Below are 17,385 nucleotides of genomic sequence, written 5' to 3'. Positions count from 1 at the left end.
TAAAACAACTGATGAGGCTTTAAAAATTAATTAGGAAATAATGCCAATCCTAGATAGTAATTGAATATTTTCTTCTTGGTGGACCTAGAAAAGTGGCTTTTAAAGTTTTGAAGAAATTCAAGAAAAGAATCAATACTTATCTGAATGGATTAAAGAGCAAGATTGTTTTACACAAAAGGAAAGAACACAGTATTCAATCAGAATTAAAATGGAACATTATTATTTTGGTTGGTTCTTTTTCCACGTGCTGATATCTGGACTGGAAAAATATTGTGTGTTATTTTAACCTTTCATCATTTTAGCCATTATCTATTCACCGCAAGATGAAGGCCTCTTCTGCATGCTTCTATGCTCTTGAGCTTTCTTTTACCAATTGGGCCCACAATAGTGAATAACTACCAGATATAAGCATGCAGGAAGATAATAACATTCCATGTTTCACTGTATGGTCTGTACTGTGATATGAATATCATGGTGATCTCATGACTATGAAAAGTTCTTCATACAACACCGGCTATTTGGTTTAAGATATGGAGATGAACACTGTCCCTTAAAATCAGTCACTTTACTCAAGGAAGTAAAACCCATAAAGACATCTTTATCTTTACCTTTTTTATTTCTGAGGGGGGAAAAACTATGGAAAATAATACTTTCAATCGTTATGTGCAGATTATATTACATATTGACCAGTTTTCAAAGAAATAACAACTTAATTGTCAAGTTACTTTGCTTCTTTGTTTAAAAATCTGAAATTGCAGTAGGCTGCTGTGCTAAATAACATACATATATACACTATAAAGATCAAACTAATTATATATTGAATCACTGTCCCTGAAAAAAGAAAAATATAATATTGTATAAACTTTATTGGCTATGATACCAAACTGAGAATTCAGTTCACATATTATCTAAACTCATAATGTTGTTTATTTGATTTCTCTGAAGTGTATTGTGGAAACCGAGCCAATTTGGTTTATTCAATACATTTCAACTATGACTTAATTACAGCATACGTCATACTTTGCAATATTAGACCCACTATAATGATGAACAAATTTGTCCATCCCAAAAATAAATAATAAAATATAATATAATAATGAATAATAAAATCAAATTAATTACTGAATAGAATTATTACTATATATACAAGATCTGTCAATATCTAAGCAGAAATGTTGAAGAAAGAGATAGAGGGGCTAATTCTAGATGCACACGACCAAGCCTTAAGAACAAATACATACAAAGCCAGAATTGAGAAGACAACAATAGATAGCAAGTACTGCTTCTGCAAAGAAACTAAAGAAGCAGTGGACTATCTGCTTAGATGCTGCAAGAAATTGCAAAGACTGATTACAAACATTGGCATGACAAAATAGCAACAATGATGTATTGAAAAATCTGCAAGAAATATTATTTGCCTGGATGAACTGGTGGGACCATAAAATAGAGATAATAACAGAAAATGAAGAAGCTAAAGTACTCTGGGACTTTAAAATTCAAACAGACAGGCATCTCCTGCATAACATGACAGACTTAACAATTGTCAATAAGGATTGTGGACATGGAAGTGTGTTGTGTTGAGCTCCATTCAAAATCCAAGAAAGAAATACTTAGACTCCTTTAGTTAGAGAAAGGATATCTTTTACTGGAAATGAAGTGGTAGCTACAATAGAATTCTGAATCTAAGGAATTAGGCGCACAAATCACATGTACAAAGTGTTGGAAATGATCCCACCCCCGATAGTTCAAATGATTCTTCCAATTACAAGTTGTGAATATGATCATGTGGACATCCTCAGGTGATGCTGAGGCTTCTGTCCGTCGACCTTGGCATACTTTGATAAAAGTTTGCAGTTGCGCAGAGGAAAGAAAGCTAAGCAAGAAATAGAAACCTAAGGAAGAATGTCCTCTCCCCCCCCTCATTTTATACAACACTAGAATGTAACACCTCCAGCTCGCTTCCCAGACTTTACCCACTCCTCCCCCCGTTACTTATGACAGCCTAAAGATGCAAAGCAATAGTAGAAGATCTTGAAGGCTGACACAGTGTCTGAAGCACAAAAGAAGAGAAGGAATGGAGAAGATAACAAAATACAAATACCTCCAAATAGAAATAGAATGACTGTGTAAGAAGCAAGCAAAGGTAGTCCCAAGAGTAATAGGAGGCTTGGGTGCATACCCAAAACACCTGGACCACCACTTAAGCACCATCACCATTGGCAAATTCTCCGTTGGCCAGTTGCAAAAGGCAGTTTTCTTTTGTGATAACATCTGGCTGACTTTGTGATGAACCAGTAATACTATTACCTTGGGACTACTTCTCCAAGTAGGAACTACTGCTCTGTCCAATAATCTCAAGAATTGATATTTATTTGTCCAGATAAACCTGTTGGCCAAACAAATTCAGGCAAAACAGTACTGACAAAATTTACTCCAGGCTTTTCTTCCCACTCTGTAAATGTGGAGGATTCCCTAGACAAAGTAAGAGTGAATTTTAAAGTCTGTCAATCATTGAAAATACTACAATAATTATTATCCTGACTTCATTAATTTCAGCAATTTCAAATATTTATTCAATTTCAATTTAACGTTTATTTAGAATCAACCAACTACATCTTAGAAAAAATCTGCTCACTCTTCCTCCCATTCATCCTTTGTTCTTTTCTTTTTTCCCAATGATATTGATTGTCTGCTTCAAATTTCAGAGCTAATGCTGGTTCACCCATAAAACTTGACAAGTTTTCTTTCTATGCATTTCTATTTGGTTGGGAACCATCAAAATAAGATAGTCTCAAAAGTGAGTGATGCTTGATAGGTGTGAATACTAAAGTCTGTCAAAATAAGGTTTTTAGATCTCAGTTCCTACTTTAAAATGTCCTGTAAACAATACCATTATCCCAGATGTCAGTTATTAATTAATAGTTATCATAATATAACAATGGAATAATATATTTAATTGATGAGTCATACACAAGACCTAGGAATTTTAAAAACTTTGAAATATAAGATCTTTCTGTGGAAGCACTTTGGTATTTCATGTCAGTCCTATTGTCTTCTGAGGTAATAACTTGAATCTAATTCAGAGTGTGTCATCCAGTGCTTAATTATTTTTGCAGTACTATTCCAAAACAGAATGTGGTTGATTTTGTTTAACTTGACAGTCATGTTTCTCTGGCTTGATGAATGCTATCTGGCATTCTTTGGCTGCTCCTATTGCATCAGCCTTAATTAGTTTTTGATTGCTGTTAATTTCACAGTCTTTTCATTTAATAAATTACATCAAAAATGCCTTAGTTTTTGTTGTATCAGGTTTAATTAGTTTTGTGGACTGCTTACTTGAGTATTGATTCGGTCTTTTTTTGAAGTAACTTATTTCTGTCCTTCCCCCAACAATATAGCCAACTGATTTATGAAAACATTTGTATGTTTCTTTTTATTTTTATGTTTTTTGTAATAAATTAACTTGCTAAAATCAGAATAAGTATCTACCATACTAATCATCTAGAAATTCAGATACATTAAACAAAACTAATGGAAGAGGGTTATTTTTTAAAAAAAAAAGTTTGTATGATTGCCTATGATTATATCATATATATACAGATTTTAAATATGGCATACTTCCATGTGTGGAAAATATAGAACTAAATTCTACCTCATCTCCTTTTTAAATATGAAGTTATATTAGACCAAGGGTGTAAAACTCAATTTCATTGAAGGCAGCATCATGGTTATGTTTGACCTTAGGGGGCTGGGGTGGGCATAGCCAGCATTACATCATTTGTGTTGTTACCTGTGGTGCCCAAGCTTTCTGCCAGCAAAAATGGGCTCCCGAGCTCCATTTTCAGCTGAAACAGCATCCTGCATAGAAATAGAAACAATAACACTGTTACAATGTAAATTATTTTATTCTTCTTGCTGTACTGGCCTTAAAATGTTATATAGCTAATTATTAAATTATCATTTTATAGAAAGAAAACAGTAATTTCTCTAAGGCCATCTACTGATTCTAATTGAGCAGGCATTCAAGTGTAAAAAGCCTACATAAAATTTACTTCACCATAACGTACTCACACTTTCATGTTTAATAACATTTACAAATTTAAACAACATCCACAGGAACATACAAGAAAGTCTACTTAAAATGAACATGAGAGTTTATTTTGTTCATTTAGCAATTATTAATGAAATAGAACCCAATTTTGCAACAAAACAAATTGCAATGCCTTCCATTTTTACCTAGGGACAATATAGTACTTTCATGTATTAAGTATTTAAAGAAAGTAATTTGAATAAACTATTTTTTAAAAATATCTGAATTTCATATTTGTAAAGAAAGTCTCTTCACCCAACAAAAAAAATACAAACTATTTACCTGCCTTATATTCCATGTTTATTGTTTTTTTTAAAAAACAGGAAATTAAAAAAAAATGAATTGATATTTTTGCTCTGAACAATTGCCCTGAAGATTATCTTGTTTTTATTATAATTTACAAAATTATAGAGAAAAGTCATGCCCTTCCCAATATTCCTCTCCTCTTTCCTTGAGCAGCCTCACGCAAATTTAGCACGCTTCACAAATGAGGAGGCACCTCTCCCCCCCCCATATTTCTCTTGCTGCGAGCAGTCTCGCGCTGCTTGGAACCTTTAAACTTAGCACATTTCACAAATGAGAAGGGGATTCCAGCGCCATTGCCTCCACCACCTCATTTGTGAAGCACTCTAAATTTAAAAGTGCTACACAGCTCCCCCCCCATATTTCTCTCACCGCAAGCAGCCTCACGCTGTACAGCACCTTTAAACTTGCACTAAACTTGCGGTAATGGTCTTGGAATCCCCTTCTCATTTGAGAAATGCACTAAGTTTAAAGGTGCTGCACAGCGCGAGGTAGCTCACGGTGAGAGAAATATGGGGGAGGAAGGCGCACTTGCAGCACCTTTGAACTTAATGCATTTCACAAATGAAAAGGGGAATTCCAAGTGCCATTGCTACTGCTGCCTCATTTGTGAAGTGCGCTAAGTTCAAGGGTGCTACACAGCTCGCCTTTCCCTCCCATATTTCTCTTGTCATGAGCAGCCTCATGCTGTGCAGTACCTTTAAGCTTAGCACACTTCACAAATGAGAAAGGGATTCCAAGTGCCATTGTCACCGCTGCCTTATTTGTGAAGTGCGCTCAGTTCAAAGGTGCTGAGCAGCATGCCTCTTCCCCCCCATACTTCTCTCACTGCAAGCAGCCTTGCGCTGCAAGGCACCTTTAAACTTAGTACACTTCACCTATGAGGTGCTGGTGGCAATAGTGCCAGTGTCCCCTCCTCCCCATTTGTGAAGTGCACAAAGTTTAAAGATGCTGCACGAGGGGCAGGGTATAGAGTGAGGCCATGGCTGACCACCTTTCCCAGGCCCGCTTCTCCAAGGGGGCACCCGACTGTGCTTACCAGACACTGAAGTGGCCAAGATGAGCTGTAGGCAGAGGCAGATCTACTGGTAGGTTGAGGCAGTCGGTCAGACAGGCAGGAGGCAGGCACATGGCAACTTGAGGCCGCGGCAATCAGATGACAGTCTACTATGCTTCCCAGCCTCTCTTCCCCAAGGGGGAAGCATGGTGGGGAGAGGAAAGGCAAGCTGTTGAGCCTTGACCCAGGGCTTGCCATACCTGGAGGGGATGCAGCGGCAGCGAGGCAGCAATGGCGATGGTGGCAATGGTGCCCAAGAAAGGCAATGGCAGCGATCCTGGCAAAATCAGGCCTTCCAGGACTAGGTCCCCACCCCGCCGCCCGTCTGCTGTTTGTGTGGGCAAGGAGCAGCAGGGTGGACGGGAATGGATAGGGCCAGCCAGTGGCGCGATTTGCCAGTTGTCCGAACTGTGCAGAATCGTAACAAATGGTTATCCCAAACCAGTCCAAACCGGTAGAATCCCATCCCTGTATAAAACCCTTTATATGTTAATTGGGTAGGATACCAAGCTAGAAAACAAGAGCCTTGTGAATTCTAATTCTGCCTTAGGTATGAAAGTTACTTGGATACTTTGGGCCAGTCACTCTGTTTCATCCCACCAACCTCACAGAGAACCTTATAGTGGTAAAATAGAACAAAAGAGTATTATTTACTGGCTTGAAATATTTATAAAATAGTACAGATAGCAAACAAATAAATAAATAACATCTGAGTTTGTGGGTTATGAGGATTTCAAAGTGTCCCTTGTTTGTTCCTGTTTTGACAGAAGGCAATTTCTCATCTATTCCAGAACCTTCTCAAAATGAAATAACAGGACACTATCTACTTCCCTATTTATATTTTATAGCTTTCTTTGGATCATGCAAAGTGTTTTTTCACTTTTTTTTAACCTGTTATCATTTCTATTTTGTCTACTACTCTCTCATTTGATTTCCTTTCTTTCTTATTGTTATGACACTTTTACTGCTTCTCTTTTTCATTTTTTGAAACTGCAGCATTACGTCTAGACAACCTGGATTTCTTGTTTTCTGCTGCCAACCTAAATAAGAAATGTAGTTTATTTTTTTCCTCACTATTATGTCACTGGATTATTGGATTTTCTGTCTTCTGAATTCACTTACCTATTTCTTCATAGCTTATTAAAATGTTCAGTATCTGTAAACTGGTTTTACTGCAATATGAACAATAAACAATTACCTTATTAATTAGGGTATTGTAACAGTAGTCAACTATATAGATTTTTTTAAAAAAAAAGTTTATCCTGACCTCATTTTCTATATTCTTGTTTTTAAAGCAATAGGCAGGGAAGGAGGCAAGCAGGGAGGCAGACATACATGATAGTGGCAATGCAGAATGACTTGGTTATTTTGATTTCTCCTTTATATTTGTTTGAACTGATAATAAAGCTTAAAATCAATTTATTTACTGGGGTGTTCATTGTCTCTGGATCAAAAAGAACTAATTACTTCGGCAGCTGATCCCTGTCCTGACACTTGGCAAAATGTAAATAGTAGATCTATCTGCCTCTGTTTGTTTTGCCTCAACTATATTTCTCAGATTTTCATTAACTCAGAATTCAGTGAAAAGCTCAGTTAAATATTAACTTTCATTAAACTTAATCAGTTTCAGAAATCTGCCAATGGAGGCCAAAGAAATCTGCAAATGGAGGCCAATTTCTTGGTTATATAATCACACTTGGCCAAATAAAATATTCAATTCAAATCTGAAAAGTTTAAAATATTTTTTAAAAATCTATTCACTATTCCTTGTAGAAATTATGGTTTTGCACAATACTTGAATTACGATGTGATTTTATCTACAAAAGACCCTTAACTAAAGGGCAAAATAGATGGCTTGCACTTCAAGATAGTTATGCCTCATTCCATTTACATTTAGATATCAGAGTTCTAAGCTATGGTTTTATTTACAGCACTGGAAATGCTGCCAATTTGAGCCAAGAATTGAACCAGAACTGTAACTGTCAGAATATTATTGTAGATTTCCTGACACATTTGTGTATGTATTACCACTCCTGAAACTATTCTTGAAATCACTTTATTCAGTGTAACTTAGCACAATTGGATTCACTATATAAATGGCATTAATTGGGTGAAACAATTTACTAAATGATGGCAATTGTTGAAGATACAAGATATTGTAAATATGTTAAGAAATTTCTTAATAGTAGTTTCTTCCAACGTGGAAAGGTTCCAAGCAAACACAGAAAGAAGCAGACAAGTTACAGCTCCAGTTCAGAGCAGAGCTCTAGTTTCAGTTTTAATTCTCAGCAGAACCAAACCATACCCAAGCTGTCAGCTCCCATTGGCTGATCTGTTGCCATGCTTACTCACGTGGTGACTTTGTTAACCATGTCTATGCCAGTTAATGAATATACTATGACACTCCTCCCTTCATAACTGCAAGAGAAATAAATCCAATTAACTTTATATGCTTTTAAATTCATCCAATGCAATTGTGTTGGTGCAGCAGTAAAGCAACTCAACATGATTATGACACAAGCTATGTCTGGTCTGGACCAGTGTGATAGAAATAACAGGCTCCCCATTGCTGACTGATATATTTCTTGATCACAGACTTCACTTTCATCCTCACCCAAACTATTATGAAAATCTGTTCTCATAGGTGTTGGAGCAGTATGACAATCTTTCACGTTATATCTTTCCAACAATTGTTCAATTTTCCTTTTTTGACTGAGAATATAATCACCTTTTTCAGTTTTTTGTATCTCCACACTGAGATAATTTTTTATTTCTCCCAAATTCTTTAATTCAATTTTTTTTCTCCAACTTATTATCAAATTCATTTACCTGTGATATATCCTTTGCAATGAAGCAAAGATCATCCACAAATACTAATAATTGACAATCCCCACCTTTTAACTTTCCAGTGTATATGCAGCCATCAGCCTTGCAACTTTTGAACCCTTTCAATGTCTTATCTAGACATATATTCCAATTTCCATTTAACTGCTTCAGCCCATAAATGGCCTTGTTCAATTTATGCTACCATGTAAGGCTTTTTACTTTCATACCCTGGTGCTTGAACCATGTAAATTTCTTCCTCTAATTCTGCATTGAGGAATGCAGTGGTTATGTGAAAAGGCCAAATTATATGGCCATGTGCTGCTGCCAACACTAGTGCCAGCCTGATGCTTTCACTCTTTACAGTTGGTGCAAACACCTCATCATAGTGCACATTTTTCATCTTTGAAAATCCTTGTGCCACTAATCTTGCTTTATATTGTTCTTCATTATTGAGCAGTACTTTCTTCTTGTATACCCAGTTTCATCCTATAGCTTTGCTACCCTGTGGCAAAGTCATAGATGTGAACACTTCATGTTCATGTTCTCACATGGATTTCATTTCCTTGTCTATGGCTTTTTTCCATTTTACTTGTTCAATTTTAGGTAATGCCAATACTTCCTTATAGTTCCTTGGCTCATACCATATATTACACACTTAAACTTTACTAGCACAATACCTTTAAGCGGGAATCCCTTTGTTCTATTGCTCTGACCTGCATGGTATTGACTGCTCCTGTATGTCAAACTTCGCTTGTTTCATATCATGTTCAGCTTCTCCTCCCTGAACACTGACACTGTCACTAAGTGAGTTATCATCACTAAGTAACTCACCATTACTAAGGAAATCATTCCAGAAATTTGCATCAATTCTGTTCCACTTTTGCTCTGCAAAGCTAGCAGATCTTGAACTCACTATTCTCTTGTTCCCATTGCTAAAGTGATAGCTCTTTGAGCCTGGCTCATAGCCCATAAACCTGAGCTTTCTAGCCTTTGGAATATGCACCCACACATTGTTTTCAAACACCTTTAAATGTACCAGAGATGGGTTTCTCCCATATAGCACTGCATATGGACTATCATTAATGGAGGAACTCCACAACCTATTAATTAAATAATTAGCAGTCAATATGGCTTCACTCCAATATAACCTGCTCAGACTAAAATCCTCCAGCAGTGAGTCCTTCATGGTTTGTAAGAATGGTCTCTTAGCAACACCAGTTGCAGCTGCTGTGTAGGTATTTGTGTGTCTGTGTTTTATTCCTAACTGTCCCAACCATTGCTGAAATCTTGTTGACATGCATTCGGAACTTCTGTCAGTTTGCAGCTGATATACCTGTTGTTTATACCTTCTTTCTATGAAGCTTACCCATTGCTTAAATTTCTGTAGCACCGCTATTTTACTCTTTGTAAATAGCAAAACCCAAATTAGTTATGCAATCTACAATGACCAGTGCATACTTTGCTCCTCCCAAACTGGTTTGCATTGGCCCATCTAAATCTGCATGTACCAGCTCTAGAGCTCTTGATACCTGCCTTGTGCTACTCTTTCTTACTGAGAATGCCTTGGACTATGATGATTTGTATACTGCATAGTCCAAATATGCCTTACATCCCTTTACACGAAATCCTTCTGTATATTGTTCCATTTTTTGAACAACTTTGAAGCTGGCATGGCCAAGCTTACAATGCAAAAGATGAACACATGAATCATGTTTTGCCACATTGCCAAATGTTTGCGCACGCTGAACATTTTGTCCCTGTAACACATAAGGGTTATCTTGTTTTATGCCCTTTGCAAATGCAATCGCATTATGCTTTATGAGACACTTCCCATTTACAAATGTGGTCTCAAACCCTTGCTTGTCTAAACTAGAAAATTATGCTCCATTTCAGGCACACACAAAACATCATTGAACCTTGTTTCCGGATATGGAATTTGCACACTACCTCTTCCAATGACTTTAGCCTTTTTGCCATTTGCCAAGGCCACTGTATCTCCAGCAGTTGCATCAATCCTGTAAAACAATTTAGAATTATTAACAATTATTTGACTAGCTCCACTATCAATTAGCCATTTATCTCTCTCATTGTTACAATTGCTGACTTTTGCATAAGCAGCCTGTCCACCAGCTAATTTTCTTCCTTGCAAACTGCTGTTTCTGTCTTGCAAATAATTTCTTCTTTGCAAACAGTACCTTTTTAGGTGTGTCTGTTCTCTAAAGGTAAAACAGTTTCTGTTGCTGAACTTTCTGCTTAGAAATTCTTTGCTGGGCAGTAATATGATATCTTTTGTTTTTTCTTTTCTCTGGAGATAGCACCGCTCTTATCTCTCCATTGCTTGAGCCTCCACCTCAGGAATTTCTCCTTCTGCTTGTCTGCTTCAATCATTAGATAAGATTTAAGGACTTCAAAATGCAAGTCCTGATCTGGTTTGCATTCAAACACTGCAGAAACAATATCCTACAAGTCATCTAGACTGTTTAAAACTAGCAACACTTTCTGGGATTCAGGAATCTGCATTCCACGCTGTTCTAACTCCACAAACAAAATTTGCATATTCATCAGATACTGCTCCATTGATTCTCCCAGTTACAAACTGGCTGTATACAACTTTCTTGATAATTGCACGATATTGCATGCTAAAACACTCACATGCATACTCCTTAATTTCTGCCAGACCTCATTTGCAGTCTTTAAATCAACTACATTGATAAACTGGTCATCTATTAAACTTTAGGCGATATAAGCCATTGCTTTATCATGTTGCCTCTGATCTGCAGTAGTTAAGGGCGCTTGGGGTGGATTTTCCACGATATCCCACAGTTCCTTAGATTTCAGGAAACATTTCATCTTTGCAGGCCAAATAATTTAATTCTTCTGACACAATCTAGGCAGAGAGTTCTCTTCAATTTTCTCAGCCATCCAGCAAAGCTTTCTCTCTGTCTTATTTCTCCTTTTAAACACAGTCTCTCTCAGCTTAATTACAATTCAGTCTTTTTCTGGTTCTGGCTAGCCCCCATAACCTGTGAGAGTTTGCAGCATAATTCAAATCCAGAAAACACACTGATGACTGACTCAGCAGGATTCATTAACTTACTTTTATATAAAATAAGTAAATGTACAATACCAGTAGTTTCTTCCAATGTGGAAAGGTTACAAGCAAACACAAACAGAACAGACATGTTACAGCTCCAGTTCAGAGCTCTAGTTTCAGTTTCAATTCTCAGCAAAGCACACAGAGTCAAACCACACCCAGGCTGTCAGCTCCCATTAGCTGGTCTGTTGCCATGCTTACTCACTTGCTGACTTTGTTAACCATGTCTCTGCCAGTTAATGAATATACTCTGACATAGCTGTGTTAATTGATGGACTGCTTTTCTCCAGTTAGGTTTACCTATCCCATTAGGACCAGCAGGTGAGTAAGGCTCTCAATCCATCTATTATGGAATGTTATCAGGTAATGCCCCTTGTTTCTGTAATAGTGCCTGCCCCTTGGTACATCATCATTCCAGAAATTGCATTGGCCCAGACTTTTCCAAAAGGCCTTAGAAACAAAGCTTTGTCACTATGCTTGGAGATCTAGATGTGTGGCAGAGCCCATGCAATGTTTATATTTATTTATTTATTTTGCTGGTGTTTCAGTTTGTTGAATTTTGGCTGCTGATTATGGGTATGTTTTTTTTTAGATATGCATTTCGTAATGTTTTAAACTTTTGTTAGTCTCTCTGAGTCATGAATTTAAGGTGGATAATCTAAATAAATAATAGAAAAAAACTTTGTAGCACTAGATTGTAATAGCATAATTTTGCAAGTATGACTGTGCTTAACTTACTCTCCTTCTTATGCCACAATCAATCAGGGAGGCATTTGGCTTGGCTGAGTCACTTCATAATCTTGCTTCCCAGGTATTTAAAATATTTCAGCTCTCTTCCCCTTCATAACAGTTTTTCACATATCTCTGTGAAGGTCAGCTCCCATACTATCTACACAGAATGTTGTTATTTCTTTGATTTGTGGATGATTCTTGAGCAAACACCTCTTTCATTCATGTATTTAATGTCAAATTAAAACACGAGTAATGGTTTGGAGATATCTACGCTAGTATGTCATCTAGAGAAAATGTGCACATTTATTGAATAGAATGGATTGTTGTTTATTTATTTATTTTGCTTACAATTCTTTTTCCAAAGAATTCTAAAGACGTAAATTCACAGTTATGTGTTTGCCGAGAAATAAAGACTTCTTAAATCAGAGTCTCAACTTAAGTTTTTCTAGTCAAATTTCATATTTTAGAACAGCGAAGGCAGTTATTATTTTTTATTTATTTGTATCTCACCTTCATTATTTTATAAATAACTCAAGGTGGCAAACATATCAAACACACCTTTCTCCTCCCATTTTCCACACAACTCTGTGAGGTGGGCTGGGCTGAGAGAGAGGGACTAGTCTAAAGTTGGCTAATCTCCCACTTTCTATCCTTGTGTCCTAAACACTAGACCAAACTGTCTCTCTCTCTCCCTCCCTCCCTCCCTCCTTCTCTCTCTCTCTCTGAGTCTGTCTCTCTCTCTCTCTGAGTCTGTCTCTCTCTGTCTCCCTGTGTGTCTGTCTGTGTGTCTGTCTCTCCCCCATTCCTCCCCCCCTTTCCTCAAACTCTGTCACCTCAACTCCTCAGGCTGCTCCAAGTGAGGAATGTACACTGAATAGTTGCAGAAAAGTGTTTTCTCTCTTTACCTTTATATGGCCATCAGCCACCTGAAGAAGCGCACAACAACTGACAGCTGGACATCATTCAACTTCTTCTCCTGTCCCCTATAGCATGTTTATTTTCATTAGATTTCTAATTTCCAATTGACTTCACACAGGGAAGACAGGGTTAGCCAAAGAGCTGACTGTGGCCTGGGGACCCTAAAAAGCCCAGGTCTGCTTTATAGTGCACTTGAAAATAAAATACCCTGGAATGGGTTACAATATGAAAATGTCAGGTTCAGCCTGAACCAGTACTAAACCTTTCAACCTGTTTAAATTCTCAATTCCAATCAATTTGTGTTCAGAAACATTGCCTCTTTTCAGTGAAAATCCTGAGATCAACCGCATATCTCCTAGAAGCAATAATGGTTGTATTATTAACTTCAGTGCATGATTCATCAACTGTCTATCTCAGCAGAAATCAACTTCCGTCTGGAGAATGTGAAATTGAAATTGTTGTTTTCCAGCTTTTCATCATGGCAGCATGATGTTACTACACATAGATTTCCCTGTAGTTCCACTAGAACTGTGTAATCATTATGTAGAATATTTTCAGCCACCATGCACCCCATTTTTCACCTGTTCTGATCCCCACTGCCAGGAACGGGGTGAAAATGTAGTATGGGGAGAACAAGAATGGGACGTGCAAAGGCTGAAAATGGGATGTGGAGGCCGTAAATGGGGCACATGGAGGCATCAATACGCTTTTGCGATCCCTACAGCCTGAAACAGCTGATCGTCGGGAGGCCGATCCAACTGACAGTCAGCTGCTTGTGCTAAAGACAATCAGCAGGCTGTGCTGAAGCTGAAACAGGCTGTTTGCTGCAAGGAAGCAAATTGCTGAGAGGCAGAATTTTTTTTTTCTTGTTTTCCTCCCCAAAAGCTTGGTGTGTCATATACTTCTGAGTGTCTTATGCACCAAAAAATATGGTAGCTCACTTACTTCTTGGAAAATGTGAATACGGTCTAGCAGTTGCTGTTGTATGAGCATTTGACATGCATTGAAGATATTACCTACAGACTCTTTATCAGCTGCAAGAGGCAGCAATCAATAAATAAGTTGACTAATTTCCTCCATATCCTGTATTAAGAAATTGAATCAGATCAGTGAAAGTGGAAGTATTCCTGAGGTTAGCATTTTCTCTTATATCATCAAACAAGAAAATTATAATAGGATATAGTTGGATGTTATTGATTAGTAGATTAATAGTTAGTTTCTCTAAAGGTCATAAACTCTACTCACACAAAGGTCCATCTGAGTTAGAGTCAATTCAGTCCAATTCCTAATTTTAGTTGCTAATTCAGCTATATTGTAGCTTGCTTTTCTTTGTTAAATGCCTAAACAAGATTCTGTTAGTAGAAATGTTTGATAATGAAAATTTTGTCAAATTGCAATCATAAATACAAGAAGACACTGTACTTAACAAGAATAGTCCATACTTTCTTTTTTTCTCCTCTTTCATATTTATTGTAAACTTACTATTATTCACTATATGCATTCTGTGTTAGTTCTTTGGACATGATTCATAAATATATATAAAAGCTTACATACTATATTTGTATATGTGCTTTTATATATAATTTATTGTACACACACAACACACACTCAGGGAAAAATATATGTGTGTCCATATATACTTTTCCTTCTGTTCCAATATGTGTACAGTATGCTTTCCAAGGAACTTTTTCTCAGCAATGCTGCTTTTCTCAATTTATTGTTGCAAAAATTTCATCCTTTCTAGAATGTTCCTTTAAATTGTTCCCCATTCTCTCTAAACATGGATCATAAAACTATATCTGACTAGGTATAATGTGATCAATGTGAAGGATCATAAAACTAACTCTTAGAAAGGTGGAAAAGTTTTTCAATCTCCTTTCTGCAAAGAACCACAAAGTCCTCTCAAGAGAGAGCTTGTTATAGAGAAAAAATGCAATTGCTGAAAACAGTGGGAGCTTTAAACTTGTAAAGTCATGAAAGACCTAAAAGAGGCTATGAAACCAAACTAAATAGGTCCCCAGCAGGAGATGTTACCTATAATATATTTCTCTCCAGGTTGACTGAGAAGAAGTAAAGGAAGGAGGGAGAAAACAGAAAATAAACTATTAAACACACAATAATGTTATGAAGAGGGAGTTCTCTTGAAGAGAATGAATAGGAAAAAGGAGAATGGAGTGGAAAAATGTGGGAAGATAAAGAAAACAAATTAAAAAAATAAATGAAATGAAAATAACAGTAGAAAAGGGGAAAGAAGCAGCAAGTTATGTAAAAAGCAACAATATCAATAGAACAGGTTCCAGCACATCAGATATTAAAATTAAGTTTTCCTTATGCCTTACACCTACTCACCAATGAACTGAATCTTTGCACTTCTTTTGGCTTAAGGTGAGATTTTTTTTTCTTCATGGCACATTTGAGAGCTGCCTTACACAATTGGGTGTTGTCAGAGCCTAATTGGAATAGGAAAATATCTTTTATATTTTCTTTGATGTAGAGTTTATTTTTTCCCCAGAAGAGTGTGTGGATCAACAAATTATTTAAGACAGTGGAAAACAAAAAAATCAATGGCAGGAGAAATATGCAGGAGGCAGAACAAGTTCAGACTATAGAAAGAAGTAGTGAAATGGAAAGAAGAATTGAGGAAGCATAAGAAAAAACAAGTATGTGTGTATAATTATTAAAAATTACGCAGTGAAAAAGAGCCAAAAAGCAATAGAAATGTGATGAAGAGGATGTAGGAAATGTAATGTATACATGATAATATGGAAGATGAAGAACGTGATTGAAAAAAAACTATGTGAAACACAAATTGGTCATATGCAACCTAGACACTAGTCTTGCACTTTTAGAGTTTATTATCCTGTTTATATATACAATACTGTTGGTTTTTTATATTTATAGTTAACATTTAGCCCCATTCTCATATCTCCTCCAGAAGAAAAATATCTGTTAAGAATACATAGTTTGAAATAGCAATAGCATTTAGATTTATATACCACTTCATAATGCTTTACAGCATTATAATAATGCTTAATGGTTTACAAAGTCAGCATATTGCACCCAACAATATTGAACTCCTGACAGTGAACAGAGTTAGCCTGTAATGCTGCATTCTAATCACTACACCACCATGGCTCCAGGTGGTGTCTATAAACTATGGACATGAAAATGATTATACTTTATCTCAACACAATTTTAAAACAATTCCATTAACTCATCAATAACTAACTACCGAGTTTCTCATAAAATAAGGGCGGGCCTTATTTTTTTTTTGAGTCCCCCCAAAATGGCTAGGCCGTCTTTTCAGGGGTGACTTAATTCCCCTCCTTTCATCCTCATCCAGAGCTCCCCGTGGGCAGCCTCGCCACCAGCCACTCCTAACGGGTGATCATGGCGAAGAGCAGAGAGCTCCCTATTCCTACCAAACACCTGTGCTGCAGACCCAAAACCTTTGGCACCTGCCGCTGTTGCTTTCCCTTCTGCCCATTCCACCACCATGTTTGGAGCTGCCGCTTCCGTGTTTGGAGCTGCCGCCGCCATTTGGAGTGCCGCCACCATTTGGAGCACAGCTGCCACATTTGGAGTTGCCTCTTCTGTGTTTGGAGCTGCCACCATCATTTGGAGTGCTGCTGCCATTTGGAGCACCGCTGCCACGTTTGGAGCTGCCACTGCCGTTTGGAGTGCCGCTGCCGTTTGGAGCACCACCACCATGTGAGAGCTGCCACTTCCGTGTTTGGAGCACTGCTGCTGTTTAGAGCACCACCGCCATTTGGAGCACCGCCGCCGCTCCAAACATGGAAGCGGCAGCTCCAAACATGGCAGCAGTGCTCAAAATGGCGGCGGCACTCCAAACGGCGGCGGAAGCTCCAAACACGGAAGCGGCAGCTCCAAACGTGGCGGCGGAATGGGCAGAAGGGAAAGCAACAGCGCAGGTGCCAAAGGTCTTGGGTCTTCAGCAAAGGTGTTTGGTGGGAGTAGGGAGCTCTCTGTGCTTCGCCATGATCACCCGTTAGGAGCGGCTGGTGGCGAGGAATTTCTGCCCCCGGGGTGCTCCTAACGGCAAGTCCCCCCACCCTTCCCCCCATTTTGCATGTTTTAAACTAGGCCTAAATTTGGGGGGAGGGGCTTAATTTGATTTTATGCCTAGAAAACATGCTGGGTCTTCCTATTGGTGGAGGCCGTATTGTTGGAGAAACATGGTAGATTGAGATTAAATTGGGTCCAGAAGTGAGAGATTTTTGGGGGGAGGGGGAGATTTGCACTACATTATTTGGTGTACCAATTTCAACTGTTCCTGGATTCACTTCTTAATTGAACCACTTCAACTTGCTCTACATAGGGCTACTTCTGAAGACTATCCCTAGG

General features: G+C 37.7%; 2 protein-coding genes across 8 annotated transcripts in view; one reads left to right on the top strand and one right to left on the bottom strand.

Annotated features, from left to right (window-relative positions):
- CADM2 (cell adhesion molecule 2) overlaps positions 1 to 17,385 on the top strand; it is a 393,141-nt gene that overhangs the window by 242,795 nt on the left and 132,961 nt on the right. The gene's annotated exons all lie outside the window — the stretch shown is intronic.
- Positions 598 to 11,515, bottom strand: LOC148125315 (uncharacterized). Of its 3 annotated transcripts, none has more exons than XR_015744335.1 (7): positions 11,374 to 11,505; positions 10,224 to 10,291; positions 7,803 to 7,868; positions 6,573 to 6,622; positions 5,433 to 5,858; positions 3,791 to 3,858; positions 598 to 2,472 (listed from the first exon to the last, which is right to left on the bottom strand). XR_015744335.1 is itself a non-coding variant. In XM_087937494.1 (7 exons), the coding sequence occupies exons 3-7, from the start codon at positions 7,820 to 7,822 to the stop codon at positions 2,355 to 2,357; spliced, it is 402 nt and encodes a 133-aa protein (XP_087793620.1). In that variant the 5' UTR covers positions 7,823 to 7,868; positions 10,224 to 10,291; positions 11,404 to 11,515; the 3' UTR covers positions 598 to 2,354. The 3 variants fall into 3 exon arrangements, 2 of the variants coding, with proteins under 2 accessions (XP_087793620.1, XP_087793619.1); XM_087937494.1 differs by having other exon boundaries at positions 5,433 to 5,578; positions 11,404 to 11,515; XM_087937493.1 differs by having other exon boundaries at positions 5,433 to 5,578; positions 11,374 to 11,510.

Source organism: Pseudonaja textilis, chromosome 7, assembly GCF_049901715.1.
Source record: "Pseudonaja textilis isolate UNSWEBS1 chromosome 7, rPseTex1.2, whole genome shotgun sequence".
Taxonomy (NCBI): Eukaryota; Metazoa; Chordata; class Lepidosauria; order Squamata; family Elapidae; genus Pseudonaja; species Pseudonaja textilis.
Note: the sequence above shows the minus strand (reverse complement) of the source record. Positions and strands in the feature narration are given on the sequence as shown.